Raw genomic sequence first — 15318 nt, 5'->3', positions numbered from 1 at the left:
AGGTGGAAAATGAAACTCCATAGGGTAGTGCTATTAGTCCTTTCTTATTCATGTTGATGATTGATGATATCTTTGGGGATATCGGACAGGGTATAGGGGCGGCGTTATATGCAGATGATGGTGCCTGTTGGAAAAGGGGAAGGAATATTCCTTATGTGATAGAGAAAATGCAAGGTGCTTTTGTAGCAGTAGTGGAATGGTCCTTATCATGAGGTTTCAAGTCACTGTATCTGAATCTTGCCATATGTTGTTCGCTAACAAAAATATTATATGAGCGAATGGAAATGGTAACAGCATTTAAGTATTTGGGGCTATGGTTTGATGAAAAGCTTACATGAAGACATCATTAAATGTATTGAGGGGTTGCAGGTAGCCTAGTGGTTAGAGCTACTTACCGAAAGGTTGCAAGATCGAATACCCGAGCTGACAAGGTAAAAATCTGTTGTTCTGCCCCTGAACAAGGCAGTTAACCCACTGTTCCTAAGCTGTCATTGAAAATAAGAATTTGTTCTTAACTGACTTGCCTAGTTAAATAAATAAAATTGAGACTGAATACTTTCATACATTTAATCTAATGAGGATGATAGAGTTTGCCTATCTGCCCCCAATCATGCCAATCTTTACTGAATATTTATTGTACTTTGATGAGATCGTCCATAGATTATGGGTGCTTTGTATATTGTTCTGCGGCTTTTACATCGCTGTTGTGCCTTGATAAGATGCGAGGGCACTCAGGTTGTGCGATGGTGCATTTAAAACAACACTGGTTGAGGCTTTACAAATAGATACTGGGGAAACGCCACTATCCCTTAGAAGAGTTAAGATAGCCCTGACATACTGGGCAAGACTGAAGGGTAGTACGGTAGATCATCCTACACTGACACTATTGGAAGACTGCTGCGAATATGAACGATATCAAAAGAGGGGTTTTGGTACGGAGATTGGAAAAAGGGTTGGTTACTGTTGACTCAGATATTGTCATAGGGCCATTTGTGTCAATAGGAAATGTATCACCGTGGTTTTATACCAGACCACATCTTGATCTTAGCCTGATGGAAGAAAATAAACAGTGGTGTGAAGAAGATAATGAAGGAACATTATCAGTATATTATCAATCAGTTTTATTCTTGTCTTGCAGTGTATACAGATCCCATAAATGGGAGGACAGGAGCAGGTGTATTTATTCCTGAGTTCGATGTTCATCTAAGCAAGTGACTAACAAATGTATCTGTATATTCAACAGAAATTGTTGCGATTAATTTGTTGGATTGCAATGGATAGAGGTGGTGCAAATAAGAACAGTAGTAATATGTTTGGATTCTGCATCAGTTTTGTGTAGTTTAAGATCTGGAAAGTCAGAACGTGAGGATTTATGGTTAGAAATAATGATGCTATTGTTGAGGTTACAAATAGGTTTTGAAATTCAGTCCTGTTCGATTCAGGCTCTTCCACATGTTCATGGAAATTATATAGTAGATATTAAAGCAAAAAGATCAGTGAAAACGAATATTGTGGATATACAGGTGCAGTTGGGAAAGAGGGGGAATTAAAATATTGATTCGGGGTGATGGGAGTAGTGAGGTTTGTAGGGAATTGTTTTATTTTATTAGAAATTCAGGGTTAGGTAAGAGCATATAGTTGTGTAGATAGGTCGTGACCGGCCTCACACTCCAGTACAGTAGCTGGCGGTGTATGCAGATGTCAGTTGTTTGCGATTCGCCAATTAAATGTAAAGAATAAGACACCTTGCCCAATGGTAGTGGTTGTAAAGGTTTGGAGGAATATCACCACGTGGTTATGTTTGAGCCAATGGAACAGCCGACGAGGTCGTAATCGTATCGGCAGATTATGGGGCGACAAAACTGGAGTGAGGTGGCAAGAGAAGACGGCTGTATTTGGCGTAGATTGCGCAGCCCTCTAAACTAGCTCGTAGCAACCAGGACACCATTTATACATCCCTAGGACGTAGCATTCGCATAAGGTATGATTCTATCTTTTCTGACTTTCTTCATGTCTAGCTACATCGACATTTACTTGGAGAGCTATGCGCGCATGATGCTAGGACCGTCTGGCGGGATCGTTACTACAAAGTAATAAACCCCGCCCATTTCTACAATTCCTATAAACATTTTATTTTAAACCGAACCACAATTCTAACTTTAAGCCTAACCTTAAATTAGTCATTTTGACTTTGTCGCGTTCGACTCTGACTTTGTGTATTTAGAAGTTAGTGGAAACCATCTGGCGGTGTCAAATATGTCGTTCCCTACTTCCTAGTTAGTTAACTACTGAAGCTAGCTGGAGTTAGTTTAGCAGCGACTAAATTGCAAACAACGTGCTGGTGAGTTTGTCATGCAGGACTCTAACGTTACCGTTAACTAACTAATTTAGCCAGCTAGCAAGTAACCAGAAAATCCATCTTTACCGTGCCTGTTTAGCTAAAGCGTTTACCCACCCCAAGCCAGGACTGAGTAGCTCACTGGCTAGGTATCTAGCTACAAGTTAGCATGTGATGCTAAATATTTTTCTATAATTTCTACTGGAGGTAGTTTTGTAATCTGCACTCAATCACCAACCCAGGAGGATGTTCCGGGCTCAATGTTGTTAGCTACTGCTAAACACTATCATGTATTTAATTTGTCCAAGACAAGAGGGTGTGGAATTAAGTGTTGTGAAGAGTTGAAGTGTTGTGCGTCTGTAGCGAACGTTTGTTCTTTGTTACCTAGTTAGCTGGCTAACTTCTTAATAAGTCAGACAGTGAGTGATAAAAGCTTTCTGTTTACAGTCTGAAATAAAGCAGGGCTATACACTGAACTTTTGTACAAGGAGCACGTTTGCGCCCCAGTTGAAAAATATATGCGCACAAATAAATTTAGCAGTACAATGAAAATTATTGGATATATTAAAGGTGAACTGACAGTATTTTAACTATTTTGCAGATATGAAACAGACAGTTATATCAGTCAAAGTTGATGCTACAAAACAAACTTTATAATTGTTTTTAAAAATAGGTTTTATTTGACTCAACATTTCATGATATACACTAAACCGGTATTCCCAAACTAGGGTACGCACAATGCTGTCGGAGGTAAGCCCCAAAAAATTGTGATTCACATTTTTAAAAACGTCAATCTTTACACATTTTCAAACATTCCGTCTGATTTTCCAACGGGGCTATACATTTGGGTGAGTGGTTTTTCTTGCCTGAGTAGCCTCTTTCACTGCCAAAAATAAAATTTAACCATCTAGTGTTCAGCGAAATAACAACACAATGTCAAATACATGTAGCCTAGTCAAATAATTAACATCCAATCACATTAACGTGTCCGTATGTAGCCAAACGTAGCTGTTGCTCATGTTGGTATCTGTACTGATGGTGCAAAAGCCATGACAGGAAGACATAGTGGAGTGGTAACTCAGTGCAAGCAGTTGCTCCCTACGCCACTTGGGTACACTGCAGCATCCACCGAGAGGCTGTTGCTGCCAAGGGAATGCCTGACAGCTTAACCTGTTTGGGATAGCGGGCAGTATATTCACGGCCGGATAAAAGTTTCTAAAACTGTTTGAATGGGGTCTGTGAGTATAACAGAACTCATATGGCAGGCCAAAACCTGAGAAGATTCGATACAGGAAGTGCCCTGTCTGACAATTTGTTCTCCTTCTAGGGCATCTCTATCAAAAAATACAGCATCTCTGCTGTAACGTGACATTTTCTAAGGCTTTCATTGGCTCTCAGAAGGTGCCAGAAAGTGGAATGAGAGCTCTCCAGTCTCTGGGCGAAAAACAGCAGGAGTTTGTGAGTGGTCCTGCTGAGAACAATGACACTGGAGCGCGCGTGCATGAGACGACTCCATGTTTTTCTTTCAGTGTTTGAATGAATACAACGTCGCTGGTTGGAATATTATTGCTATTTTACGAGAATAATAGCATAACAATTGATTTTAAACAGTGTTTGACATGCTTCGAAGTACGGTAATGGAATATTTTGATTTTTTTTGTCACGAAACGCACCTGCGCGTCACCCTTCGGATAGTGACTTGAACGCACGAACAAAACGGAGCTATTTGGATATAACTATGGATTATTTGGAACCAAAACAACATTTGTTGTTGAAGTAGAAGTCCTGGGAGTGCATTCTGACGAAGAACAGCAAAGGTAATCCAATTTTTCTTATAGTAAATCTGAGTTTGGTGAGTGCTAAACCTGCTGGGTGTCAAAATAGCTAGCCATGATGACCGGGCTATGTACTCAGAATATTGCAAAATGTGCTTTCACCGAAAAGCTATTTTAAAATCTGACATAGCGATTGCATAAAGGAGTTCTGTATCTATAATTCTTAAAATAATTATGTTTTTTGTCAACGTTTATTGTGAGTAAATTCACCGGAAGTGTTCGGTGGGTATGCTAGTTCTGAACATCACATGCTAATGTAAAAAGCTGGTTTCTGATATAAATATGAACTTGATTGAACAAAACATGCATGTATTGTATAACATAATGTCCTAGGAGTGTCATCTGATGAAGATCATCAAAGGTTAGTGCTGCATTTAGCTGTGGTTTGGGTTTTTGTGATATATATGCTTGCTTTGAAAATGGCTGTGTGAATATTTTTTGCTGGGTACTCTCCTGACATAATTTGTTTTTCTTTCGCTGTAAAGCCTTTTTGAAATCGGACAATGTGGTTAGATAAAGGAGAGTCTTGTCTTTTAAAATGGTGTAAAATAGTCATATGTTTGAGAAATTGAAGTTTTTGCACGCTATATGGATATTTCTGAGACGTTTCGCTAGCGGAACGTCTGTCCCTAACAGGTTAACCTTTCTAGGGTAGGTGGGACGAAATCATCCCGCACTATTCAACAGCCAGTGACACATCAGAGCGCCAAATGTAAAACCACAAAATGTCATAAATCAAAGTTCTCAAACATAGGACTATTTTACACCATTTGAAAGATAAGACTCGTTTATCTAACCACATTGTTCGATTTCAAAAAGGCTTTACAGCGAAAGCAAAACATTAGATTATGTTAGGAGAGTACATAGCCAGAAATAACCACACAGCCATTTTTCAAGCAAGCATATATGTCACAAAAACCAAAAACACAGCTAAATGCAGCACTAACCTTTGATCTTCATCAGATGACACTCCTAGGACATGATGTTATACAATACATGCATGTTTTGTTCAATCAAGTTCATATTTATATCAAAAACCAGCTTTTTACATTAGCATGTGACGTTCAGAACTAGCATTCCCACCGAACACTTCCGGTGAATTTACTTAATTACTCACGATTAACGTTCACAAAATACATAACAATTATTTTAAGAATTATAGATACAGAACTCCTTTATGCAATTGCGCTGTCAGATTTTAAAATAGCTTTTCGGTGAAAGCACATTTTGCAATATTATGAGTAGATAGCCCGGCCATCACGGCTAGCTAATTTGACACCCACCAAGTTTGGCCCTCACCAAACTCAGATTTACTATAAGAAAAATTGGATTACCTTTGCTTTTCTTCTTCAGAATGCACTCCCAGGACTTCTACTTCAACAACAAATGTTGTTTTGGTTCGAAATAATCCATAGTTATATTGAAATAGCTCCGTTTTGTTCGTGCGTTCAGGTCACAAGCCGAAGGGTGACGCGCGAGCGCATTTCGTGACAAAAAATGTCAAAATATTTCATTACCGTACTTCGAAGCATGTCAAACGCTGTTTAAAATCAATTTTGATGAGACTTTTCTCGTAAAATAGCGATAATATTCCAACCGGGCGACGTTGACCGGGTGACGTCATTCAACGACTGAAAGAACAAAATGGAGAATTCACATGAACGCGCATCTCCAGTGTCACTGTCCCCAGGCAGGCCAGTAACAAACTCTGCTGCTGTTCTTTGCCCAGAGACCGCAGACATCTCATTCCACTTTCTGGCGCCTTCTGAGAGCCAATGGAAGCCTTAGAAAATGTCACGTTACAGCACAGATGCTGAGAGGCTACAGAAGGACAATAAATTGTCAGACAGGGCACTTCCTGTATGGAATCTTGTCAGGTTTTGGCCTGCCATATGAGTTCTGTTATACTCACAGACACCAAGTTTTAGAAACTTGAGTGTTTTCTATCCAAATCTACTGATTATATGCATATTCTAGTTTCTGGGCAGGAGTAGTAACCAGATTAAATCGGGCACGTTTTTTTATCCGGCCGTGCAAATACTGCCCCCTAGCCCCAACAGGTTAACATGAGTCTTCAATATTCACAGGTAAGAAGTTTTAGGTTGTAGTTATTGTAGCAATTATAGGACTATTTCTCTCTATACGATTTGTATTTCATATACCTTTGACTATTGGATGTTCTTATAGGCACTTTAGTATTGCCAGTGTAACAGTATAGCTTCCGTCCCTCTCCTCGCTCCTACCTGGGCTCGAACCAGGAACACATTGACAACAGCCACCCTCGAAGCAGCGTTACCCATGCAGACCAAGGGGAATAACTACTCCAAGTCTCAGAGCGAGTGACGTTTGAAACGCTATTAGCGTGCACCCAGCTAACTAGCTAGCCATTTCACATCGGTTACACCAGGCTAATCTCGGGAGTTGATAGGCTTGAAGTCATAAACAGCGCAATGCTTGAAGCACAGCTGGCAAACGCACGAAAGTGCTGTTTGAATGAATGCTTACAAGCCTGCTGCTGCCTACCATCACTCAGTCAGACTGCTCTATCAAATCATAGACTTAATTATAACATAATAACACATAGAAATACGAGCCTTAGGTCATTAACGTGTTAGGGCTAGGGGGCAGCATTTGCACGTCTAGATAAAAAAAATGTACCCGATTTAATCTGGTTACTAATCCTACCCAGTAACTAGAATATGCATATACTTATTATATATGGATAGAAAACACTCTAAAGTTTCTAAAACTGTTTGAATGGTGTCTGTGAGTATAACAGAACTCATTTGGCAGGCAAAACCCTGAGACATTTTCTGACAGGAAGTGGATACCTGATGTGTTGTATTGACTTTAAACCTATCCCATTGAAAAACACAGGGGTTTAGGAATATTTTGGCACTTCCTATTGCTTCCACTAGATGTCACCAGCCTTTACAAAGTGTTTTGAGTCTTCTGGAGGGAGATCTGACCGAACAAGAGCCATGGAACGGTGATGTCCCATTAGACACCTGGCGCGCTAGTTCATGTTGGGTACCCTCGTTCCAATACGTTATAAAAGAGTATGCATTCGTCCACCTTGAATATTATTCATGTTCTGGTTAAAAAGGCCCTAATGATTTATGCTATACAACGTTTGACATGTTTGAACGAACGGAAATATATTTTTTCCCCTCGTTCATGACGAGAAGTCCGGCTGGCTTACATCATGTGCTAACGAGACGGAGATTTTTGGACATAAATGATGAGCTTTTTTGAACAAAACTACATTCGTTATGGACCTGTGATACCTGGAAGTGACATCTGATGAAGAGAATCAAAGGTAATGGATTATTTACATAGTATTTTCGATTTTAGATCTCCCCAACATGACGTCTAGTCTGTATCGCAACGCGTATTTTTCTGGGCGCAGTGCTCAGATTATTGCAAAGTGTGATTTCCCAGTAAGGTTATTTTTAAATCTGGCAAGTTGATTGCGTTCAAGAGATGTAAATCTATAATTCTTTAAATGACAATATAATATTTTACCAATGTTTTCTAATTTTAATTATTTAATTTGTGACGCTGACTTGACTGCCGGTTATTGGAGGGAAACGATTTCCTCAACATCAATGCCATAGTAAAACGCTGTTTTTGGATATAAATATGAACTTGATAGAACTAAAAATGCATGCATTGTCTAACATAATGTCCTAGGAGTGTCATCTGATGGAGATTGTAAAAGGTTAGTGCATCATTTTAGCTGGTTTTATGGTTTTGGTGACCCTGTCTTTGACTTGACAAAACATTACACACAACTCTTGTAAATGTACTGTCCTAACATACTCTAAATTTATGCTTTCGCCGTAAAACCTTTTTGAAATCGTAAAACGTGGTTAGATTAAGGAGATGTTTATCTTTCAAATGGTGTAAAATAGTTGTATTTTTGAAAAATTTGAATTTTGACATTTATTTGGATTCAAATTTGCCGCTCTTGAAATGCACCTGCTGTTGATGGAGTGCACCACGAGTGGCACGCTAGCGTCCCACCTAGCCCATAGAGGTTAATATGGTCGAATCTCGAAAACAAATCGTTTTTCCTGTCAGTGAAATACGGAACCGTTACGTATTTTATCTAACGGGTGGCAATCCTAAGTCTAAATATTCCTGTTACATTGCACAACCTTCAATGTTATGTCATAATTACGTAAAATTCTGGCAAATTAGTTCGCAACGAGCCAGGCGGCCCAAACTGTTCCATATACCCTGAGTCTGCGTGCAATGAACGCAAGAGAAGTAACACAATTTCATCTGGTTAATAATGCCTGCTAACCTGGATTTCTTTTAGCTAAATATGCAGTTTTAAAAATATATACTTCTGTCAATTGATTAAATGGTTAGGTACAGTCGTGCAACGATTGTGCTTTTTTTTCGAAAAATTGGATTACCTTTGCTTTTCTTCATCAGAATGCACTCCCAGGACTTCTACTTCAACAACAAATGTTGTTTTGGTTCGAAATAATCCCTAGTTATATCCAAATAGCGGCGTTTTGTTCGTGCGTTCAAGACACTATCCGAAGGGTGACGCGCCGGCGCGTATCGGGACCAAAAAAATTCAACATATTCCATTACCGTACTTCGAAGCATGTCAAACGCTGTTTAAAATCAATTTTTATGCGATTTGTCTCGTAAAATAGCGATAATATTCCGACCCGGGAGACTGAAAATGTAAAATGGACTCTTCATGTGCACGCGCGCACCCGTCTCATTGTTCTCAGATCGACCACTATCCAAATGCGCTACTGTTTTTCAGCCAGGGACTGCAGAGTCATCATTCAATGTTCTGGCGCCTTCTGAGAGCCTATGGGAGCCTTAGAAAGTGTCACGTTACAGCAGAGATGCTCTGTTTTCAATAAAGAGGCTAAAGAAGGCCAAGAAATGGTCAGAGAGGGCACTTCCTGTTTGGAATCTTCTCAGGTTTTGGCCTGCCATATGAGTTCTGTTATACTCAGTCACCATTCAAACAGTTTTAGAAACTTTAGGGTGTTTTCTATCCAAATCAAACAATTATATGCATATTCTAGTTTCTGGGCAGGAGTAATAAACAGATTAAATCGGGTATGTTTTTTTTATCCGGCCCCCTATCCATAACAGGTTAACTGACTTGTCTAGTTAAATAAAGGTGTTAAAAAAAATCGGCGTCCAAAAATACCGATTTTACGATTGTTATGAAAACTTGAAATCGGCCCTAATTAATCGGTCGACCTCTATTTTCTATCCAAATCTACCAATTATATGCATATCCTAGCTTCTGGGCCTGAGTAGCAGGCAGTTTATTTTGGGCACACTTTTCACCTGGAAGTCAAAATACTGCCTCCTATCCCAAAGAAGTTAACCTCTCTAGGGTCGGTGGGACGAAATCTGGAATTACATCATTCAGCTTTTTCCCGGGTTCTGAGAGCCTATGGGAGCTGTAGGAAGTGTCACGTTACAGCAAAGATCCTCAGTTTTCAATAAAGAGAGTCAAGAAGAACAAGAACTTGTCAGACAGGCCACTTCCTGTAAGGAATCTTCTCAGGTTTTTGCCTGCCATATGAGTTCTGTTATACTCAGACACCATTCAAACAGTTTTAGAAACTTTAGGGTGTTTTCTATCCAAAGCCAATAATTATATGCATATTCTAGTTACTGGGCAGGAGTAGTAACCAGATTAAATCGGGTACGTTTTTTATCCGGCCGTGCAAATACTGCCCCCTATCCCCAACAGGTTAAGAAAGCTCATGAAATATTCATTTTATACGCATTTAACTTATTTTTGGGGTGTAGGCACAAAACTACCTTCATACTTCCATTCATTTTATTTTTTTTAACAGGTGCTTGTTACCTTCAGATGATTCCCGTGACTCTTGTGGTCATAGAACAACACGGAGAGTCTCCCCTTTCCATAGAGGGGTCATAGTAGTTTGTAGGTCAAACCGTTCGGACGCTATATATGTTTTCGTGAGAAGACCGATTTTTTTGGGGATGACATGGTGTGACAAACACCAGTGTGTCAATTGACTAGGAGGCTAACATTCCTCTTACTAATTCAAGGACTTCTGTGTGGACCTGTACTAACTGCCCCTGAAACTCTTCTGGCTTCCCCTCTTCCCTCTGCTAGATAGTGAGCCAGTGATTCGCCATGTCGGCCAAAGCCATCTCAGAGCAGACGGGGAAGGAGTTCCTCTACAAGCACATCTGCACCTCGGCGGCTGTGCAGAACCGCTTCCGCTACGCCAATGTCACCTCGGAGACGGACTGGGACCGCTTGACGCAGGACCACCCATGGCTGCTCACTGAGGTACAATAAAATAGTATTGTCCTCCAGCAAGGACATTGATCTCACCTTTTTGTACATGGACAAATAATCACACAGTGCTAGGTAGTGATGCACTTATGACATTTTTGGCCGATACCGATATCCAATATTTTCCTTGCCCAAAAAAACGATACCGATTTATAATTTTCCTAGTCTGACTAGGGCCCCATGGCTAAATGCAGTGGTTCAGATGTTGATAGAAATTCGGTAGCGTTTTCCTTCAGATTTCCTCAGAATATACACGGCAGTGACGATGACCGAAGAACATTGTCTTGTGAGGTAATGCAGGTATTCCAGATTGGGAGACCAAAGTGACTTGAGTTCCTGTATGTTACAACAATGGCACAATTAGTTATTTGTCATGAAACAACAAACCCTTCAGCTTTTCTTTTTCCTGGAAATGTCTTTCCTGTCCCGTGCGATGGACTTGGGCAGTATATCCGAGAGAGCGTTGATTCCGTAAAACGGATTATATTACAGTCCCTGATCTCTCTCTGGAAGGAGGTCCTCGCCCTGAGCTTGTCTACATTATTGTGAAGGGACTGAACGTTAGTGAGCAATATACTCTGAAGCGGTGGATGGTATGCACGCCGTCTGACTAGGGCCCCACTTTTAACTCTTCTCGTGCATCAGCGTTTTGGTGCAGCCACCGGGATGTATAGAACTGCCTCAAAGTTCAAACAAAGGATCCAGGTCAGGGAAGTCGAATTTCTGGTGAGTGACTGCCAATCTAATATCCCAAAGTTATTCTCGGCTGTAGGTACAAGAAATGTTCTGAGCAAATGGTGTAAGGAAGAAAAAATCCTGCGAAATTGGCTAGAAGCTAGAAACAGGGCATCTTAAACTATCGAGTGCTATTTTCCTCAAATGATTTTGGCTTAGTTTTGTTTGCTTGCCATTATACTTTTGAGCATTCCGATAGGGTTGTCACGAAACCATTATCACACAACCAATATTTTTACAATCAACGGGTTAACGTTAGACAATCCAGGCGCAATAGACAGAAACGATTCACCTGTGTGCTGTTGTCATGCTAACGTTGGTGTTGTCCATTCTCCCTACAGCGATTGGTGGTGAAGCCAGACCAGCTGATCAAGTGCAGAGGGAAGCTGGGCCTGGTGGGTGTTGACCTGGACCTGGTGGGCGTGCAGGAGTGGCTCAAGCCCCGCCTCATGAGGGAGACCACCGTGAGTTGATTGGCTGCTCACTGTGTTTTTCTCTCTTCTTGCTCTTTCTCTTTCTGTATGCCTGCATGCATGATCCAGTGTGAAGTTTCCCCTAGTTAGAGCTAGGATCAGCTTTCCCTTCCTCGATCCTAAGTTTAACCAAACTGACCCCAGATTAGCATGTAAAATCAACTTCATCCTACTCATCCCTCAACTTTATAAACAGAAACTCTGCTGCCAGGTTCCCTCTTTTTTTTCCTTGTCCTGAATCCAATTAGCTGCAGCCAATTTGACACTGGTGGAAGTGGGTACCTGCTGCAGGAGTTAGAAAGTTACAGCTGTGGAGTTTTTGTACACCTACTATACAGCTTTGATGTTTGCAGATTTTTTTTTTTAAAGCAATTTGACTTCAGTCTATAGGCCTAGCCATTGTAGTGCTTAGTGTAGCCTTCCTTTATATTGTGCCAGGATGGTCTACTCAATAACACTTGCCACTGTTTTACAGGGAGACCTGGCATGGAGCCATCTCCATTTTGCTTCCTTCTGTTCGTTCAGATCTCCAATCAGGAATGGAACTAGGCCTGCTTTTCTTATCTAGCTGTCTATCAGAGGTAGTAGTGAGATGGCGGTGCTTGAGGGAACAATGCCCTCTGCTCATTGGCAGGTTCCCCTGCCCCAACAGTGTGCCGTTCTGGGCTTGTTAATGCGGTGAATGTGTGGCATGCAGACAGGTGCCCCTGCAGGGGCTACTAATCCACATCACACTGCTCATCCCAGCTCAACCACAAGTTATGCAATATGCCTCCTAGTTAGTCAAAGAGGCCCTCATACACTGTACTTTCAGACGGTTAGTCAGTCTCTCATTAGTTGTGTCCTCTCCCCATGTTCCTTGTGCTTCACATTGTGACTACCGTATTGTCAAACTGCGGTCAACTGTGGTCTACAGACTCTTTGTCCACAGAGTCCAGACCATAGGCCTTCCTCTCTTCACCTAAAGAGTAAAGGAGAGGCACAAGACTTTCAAAGTCCTTACAATGAGCCTGACTGATTTAACTTGGAGGGAGCGAGTTAGGGAGACCAGGTTTTAGAGACCCGAGTTGTATACTCTTAGAACAAAATGGAATAAAACTGTTTTCCTATGGCAGCGATCTTCTACTAGGTTCAGCTGTGGCCGGGTAACTTTTTTTCTTGAACTGTTGGTCAGGGGGCTGGAACAAAGTTACACATCATTTGTAGACTGCAAATTGACCCCAAGAAGCCCAAACGGATATGTTTGACTAAAACATAATCATTTTAAACTTCGCTTACATTTGTATACGGTCACATATATATCTCTCTATTATGCGTGGGAATCTTTTGCAACAGATTTCCAAAATAAAAATCACTTGGAGCTGATTTGCTCGTGTTTTTAGTCTGTCCAACAATGAAAAAAACTTGGGTGGGCCAAATACAATCACCTGTGGACCACCAGTTGGGGAACCGTGTCCTACGGTGTGCACTAATAAATACAATCCTGGTTGGTCATCTGCGGCATGTTCACCATGTGCCAGGCAGTACTTGTTCATGAGCATACAGCGTGCAAACATAGGGAGCTGAGGTTGCCATCTGTCTCTCCACTGCCAGGACCGGAGGGCTCCGAGTTATGTTTAGAACCCCTGATGCAAGGGGTCAGAGGGTATGTAATGCCAATGTCAGGAGGCTAGTACGGCCAAAACAACCTTATTAGGTCTGTCGTGGAAATTCAGTACTGAGAGAGACTTGGTCATTTCTGCAATAATGAAGCCGTCAATCCAACTGTCTTGACTATCGGACCGAGTGCTTGAATCATACAGAGAATACCGGGTCTATATATACCAAACCTAAAAATGCTTCAACCATGGCTGGCAAGCATGCAGATTGGGCACCATAACCCACCCTGGGTTCATCCAGTCGTTTATCTGCATGGGGTGGGTGGGTATTTTACTCCTCCAAGCTAAGTTTCACAGAAAGATGAGACACTGAGGCATTGTTCTAAACTCTTCCAGGCTGTCTCTATCTCGGGTCACACACACCCTACATCCTGTCCATGGAATACATCTCCCTCAGTGCACCGCTGATCATAGAATGGAATGTGGCTGTAACGTTTTATCACCCTCTAGTAAAACCCATTTCCTTGACGCCCAGACTAGCTGCAGGAAGCGAAAGTGGTCACCATAAAAACTCAGCCTTAGCAGGCCAGTCTTACTCTTAGTTAAATATATAATCGTTTACTATTAATATCAAACAAATAAGGTATGTAATTTTTCTATCATAGGTCCAGTGCTCTTTTCCATTTTACTGCACTTCTTTTTTCTAGTGCCAGCTTTTCAGCAGAATGGATCATTAATAGCATTTTTCTGCAGAATAGAGCATTTTTGCAAAATCATTATTTTCCAACATTGATTGTTGCTTTTCCACAGTGCTCCATAATGTGAAACTACCATTTCCTCAGACATCTTCATATCCCTTTGCCAAATAATAATACTAAACTAAATGTTGAATTAATCTATTTTACTGTTTCTCACCAGGTGGCAAAAGCGAAAGGCATCCTGAAGAACTTTCTCATTGAACCGTTTGTTGCACATACACAGGTAATTTGTGTGAGGTTGTCTTAAATATCCTACCTATGAGGTGGGGTAGGTGTATAGTAGGCAAGTAACCATGCTAACAGTTTGTGTGTGTGCGTTCACGTGCCCATATCCATATACAAAGTGTTCAGACCCCTTGACTTTTTCCACATTTGGTTACTTTACAGCCTTATTCTAAAATGGATGAAATAAAAAATAAATCTACACTCAATACCCCACAATGACAAACGAAAACAGGTTTTTAGAAACATTTGCAAGTTTATTAAAAATAAAAAACAAACATGCATTATTTATGTAAGTATTCAGACCCTTTGCTTCAATTTTAGAATAAGGCTTTAATGTAATGAAATTAGGAAAAAGTGACGGTTTCTGAATCATGTCCAATCAATTGAATTTAACACTGGTGGACTCCAATGAAGTTTTAGAAACATCTCAAGGATGATCATAGGAAACAGGATGCACCTGAGCTCAATTTCGAGTCTCATAGCAAAGGGTCTGAATACTTATGTAAATAAGGTATTTCTGTTTTTATTTGTAATAAACATGCAAACATTTCTTAAGCTGTTTTTCGCTTTGTCATTATGGGGTATTGTGTGTATATTGATGAGGGGATTTTTTTTTATTTAATCAATTTTAGAATAAGGCTGTAAAGTAACCTAATCTTAAAGTGTATTTGGAAAGCATTCAGACCCTTTCCCTTTTTCCACCTGTGTTAAATTCAATTGATTGGACATGATTTGGAAAGGCACACACCTGTCTATGTAAGGTCCCACAGTTGACAGTGCATGTCAGAGCAAAAACCAAGCCATGAGGTCGAAGGAACTCTCCATAGAGCTCCGAGCCAGGATTGTGTGGAGGCACAGATCTGGGGAAAGGTACCAAAACATTTCTTCAGCATTGAAGGTGCCCAAGAACACAGTGGCCTCCATGCTTAAATGGATGAAGTTTGGAACCACCGAGACTCTTCCTAGAGCTGGCTACCCGGCCAAACTGAGCAATCGGGGACAAGGGCCTTGGTCACTCTGATAGAGCAAAAACC

At 40.9% G+C, this 15318-nt stretch overlaps 1 protein-coding gene across 5 annotated transcripts in view; it reads left to right on the top strand.

Moving 5' to 3' along the window:
* Nucleotides 1–1815: 1815 nt before the first annotated feature.
* The window catches only part of LOC106589258 (ATP-citrate synthase), a 127227-nt gene continuing 113724 nt past the window's right edge, over nucleotides 1816–15318 (top strand). For 2 of the 5 annotated variants that reach the window (XM_014178975.2, XM_014178973.2), the window contains exons 1-4: nucleotides 1817–1981; nucleotides 10310–10489; nucleotides 11572–11694; nucleotides 14220–14282. In XM_014178975.2, the coding sequence (XP_014034450.1) occupies nucleotides 10331–10489; nucleotides 11572–11694; nucleotides 14220–14282 (345 nt within the window). In that variant the 5' untranslated portion in view covers nucleotides 1817–1981; nucleotides 10310–10330. Of the gene's footprint in view, nucleotides 1982–7474; nucleotides 7493–10309; nucleotides 10490–11571; nucleotides 11695–14219; nucleotides 14283–15318 lie in introns of those variants that run through there. The other 3 variants (XR_006762624.1, XM_014178974.2, XM_045710431.1) reach the window with 3 other exon arrangements.

The sequence above is a fragment of the Salmo salar genome, chromosome ssa28 (genome assembly GCF_905237065.1).
Source record: "Salmo salar chromosome ssa28, Ssal_v3.1, whole genome shotgun sequence".
Classification (NCBI taxonomy): domain Eukaryota; kingdom Metazoa; phylum Chordata; class Actinopteri; order Salmoniformes; family Salmonidae; genus Salmo; species Salmo salar.
Note: the sequence above shows the minus strand (reverse complement) of the source record. Positions and strands in the feature narration are given on the sequence as shown.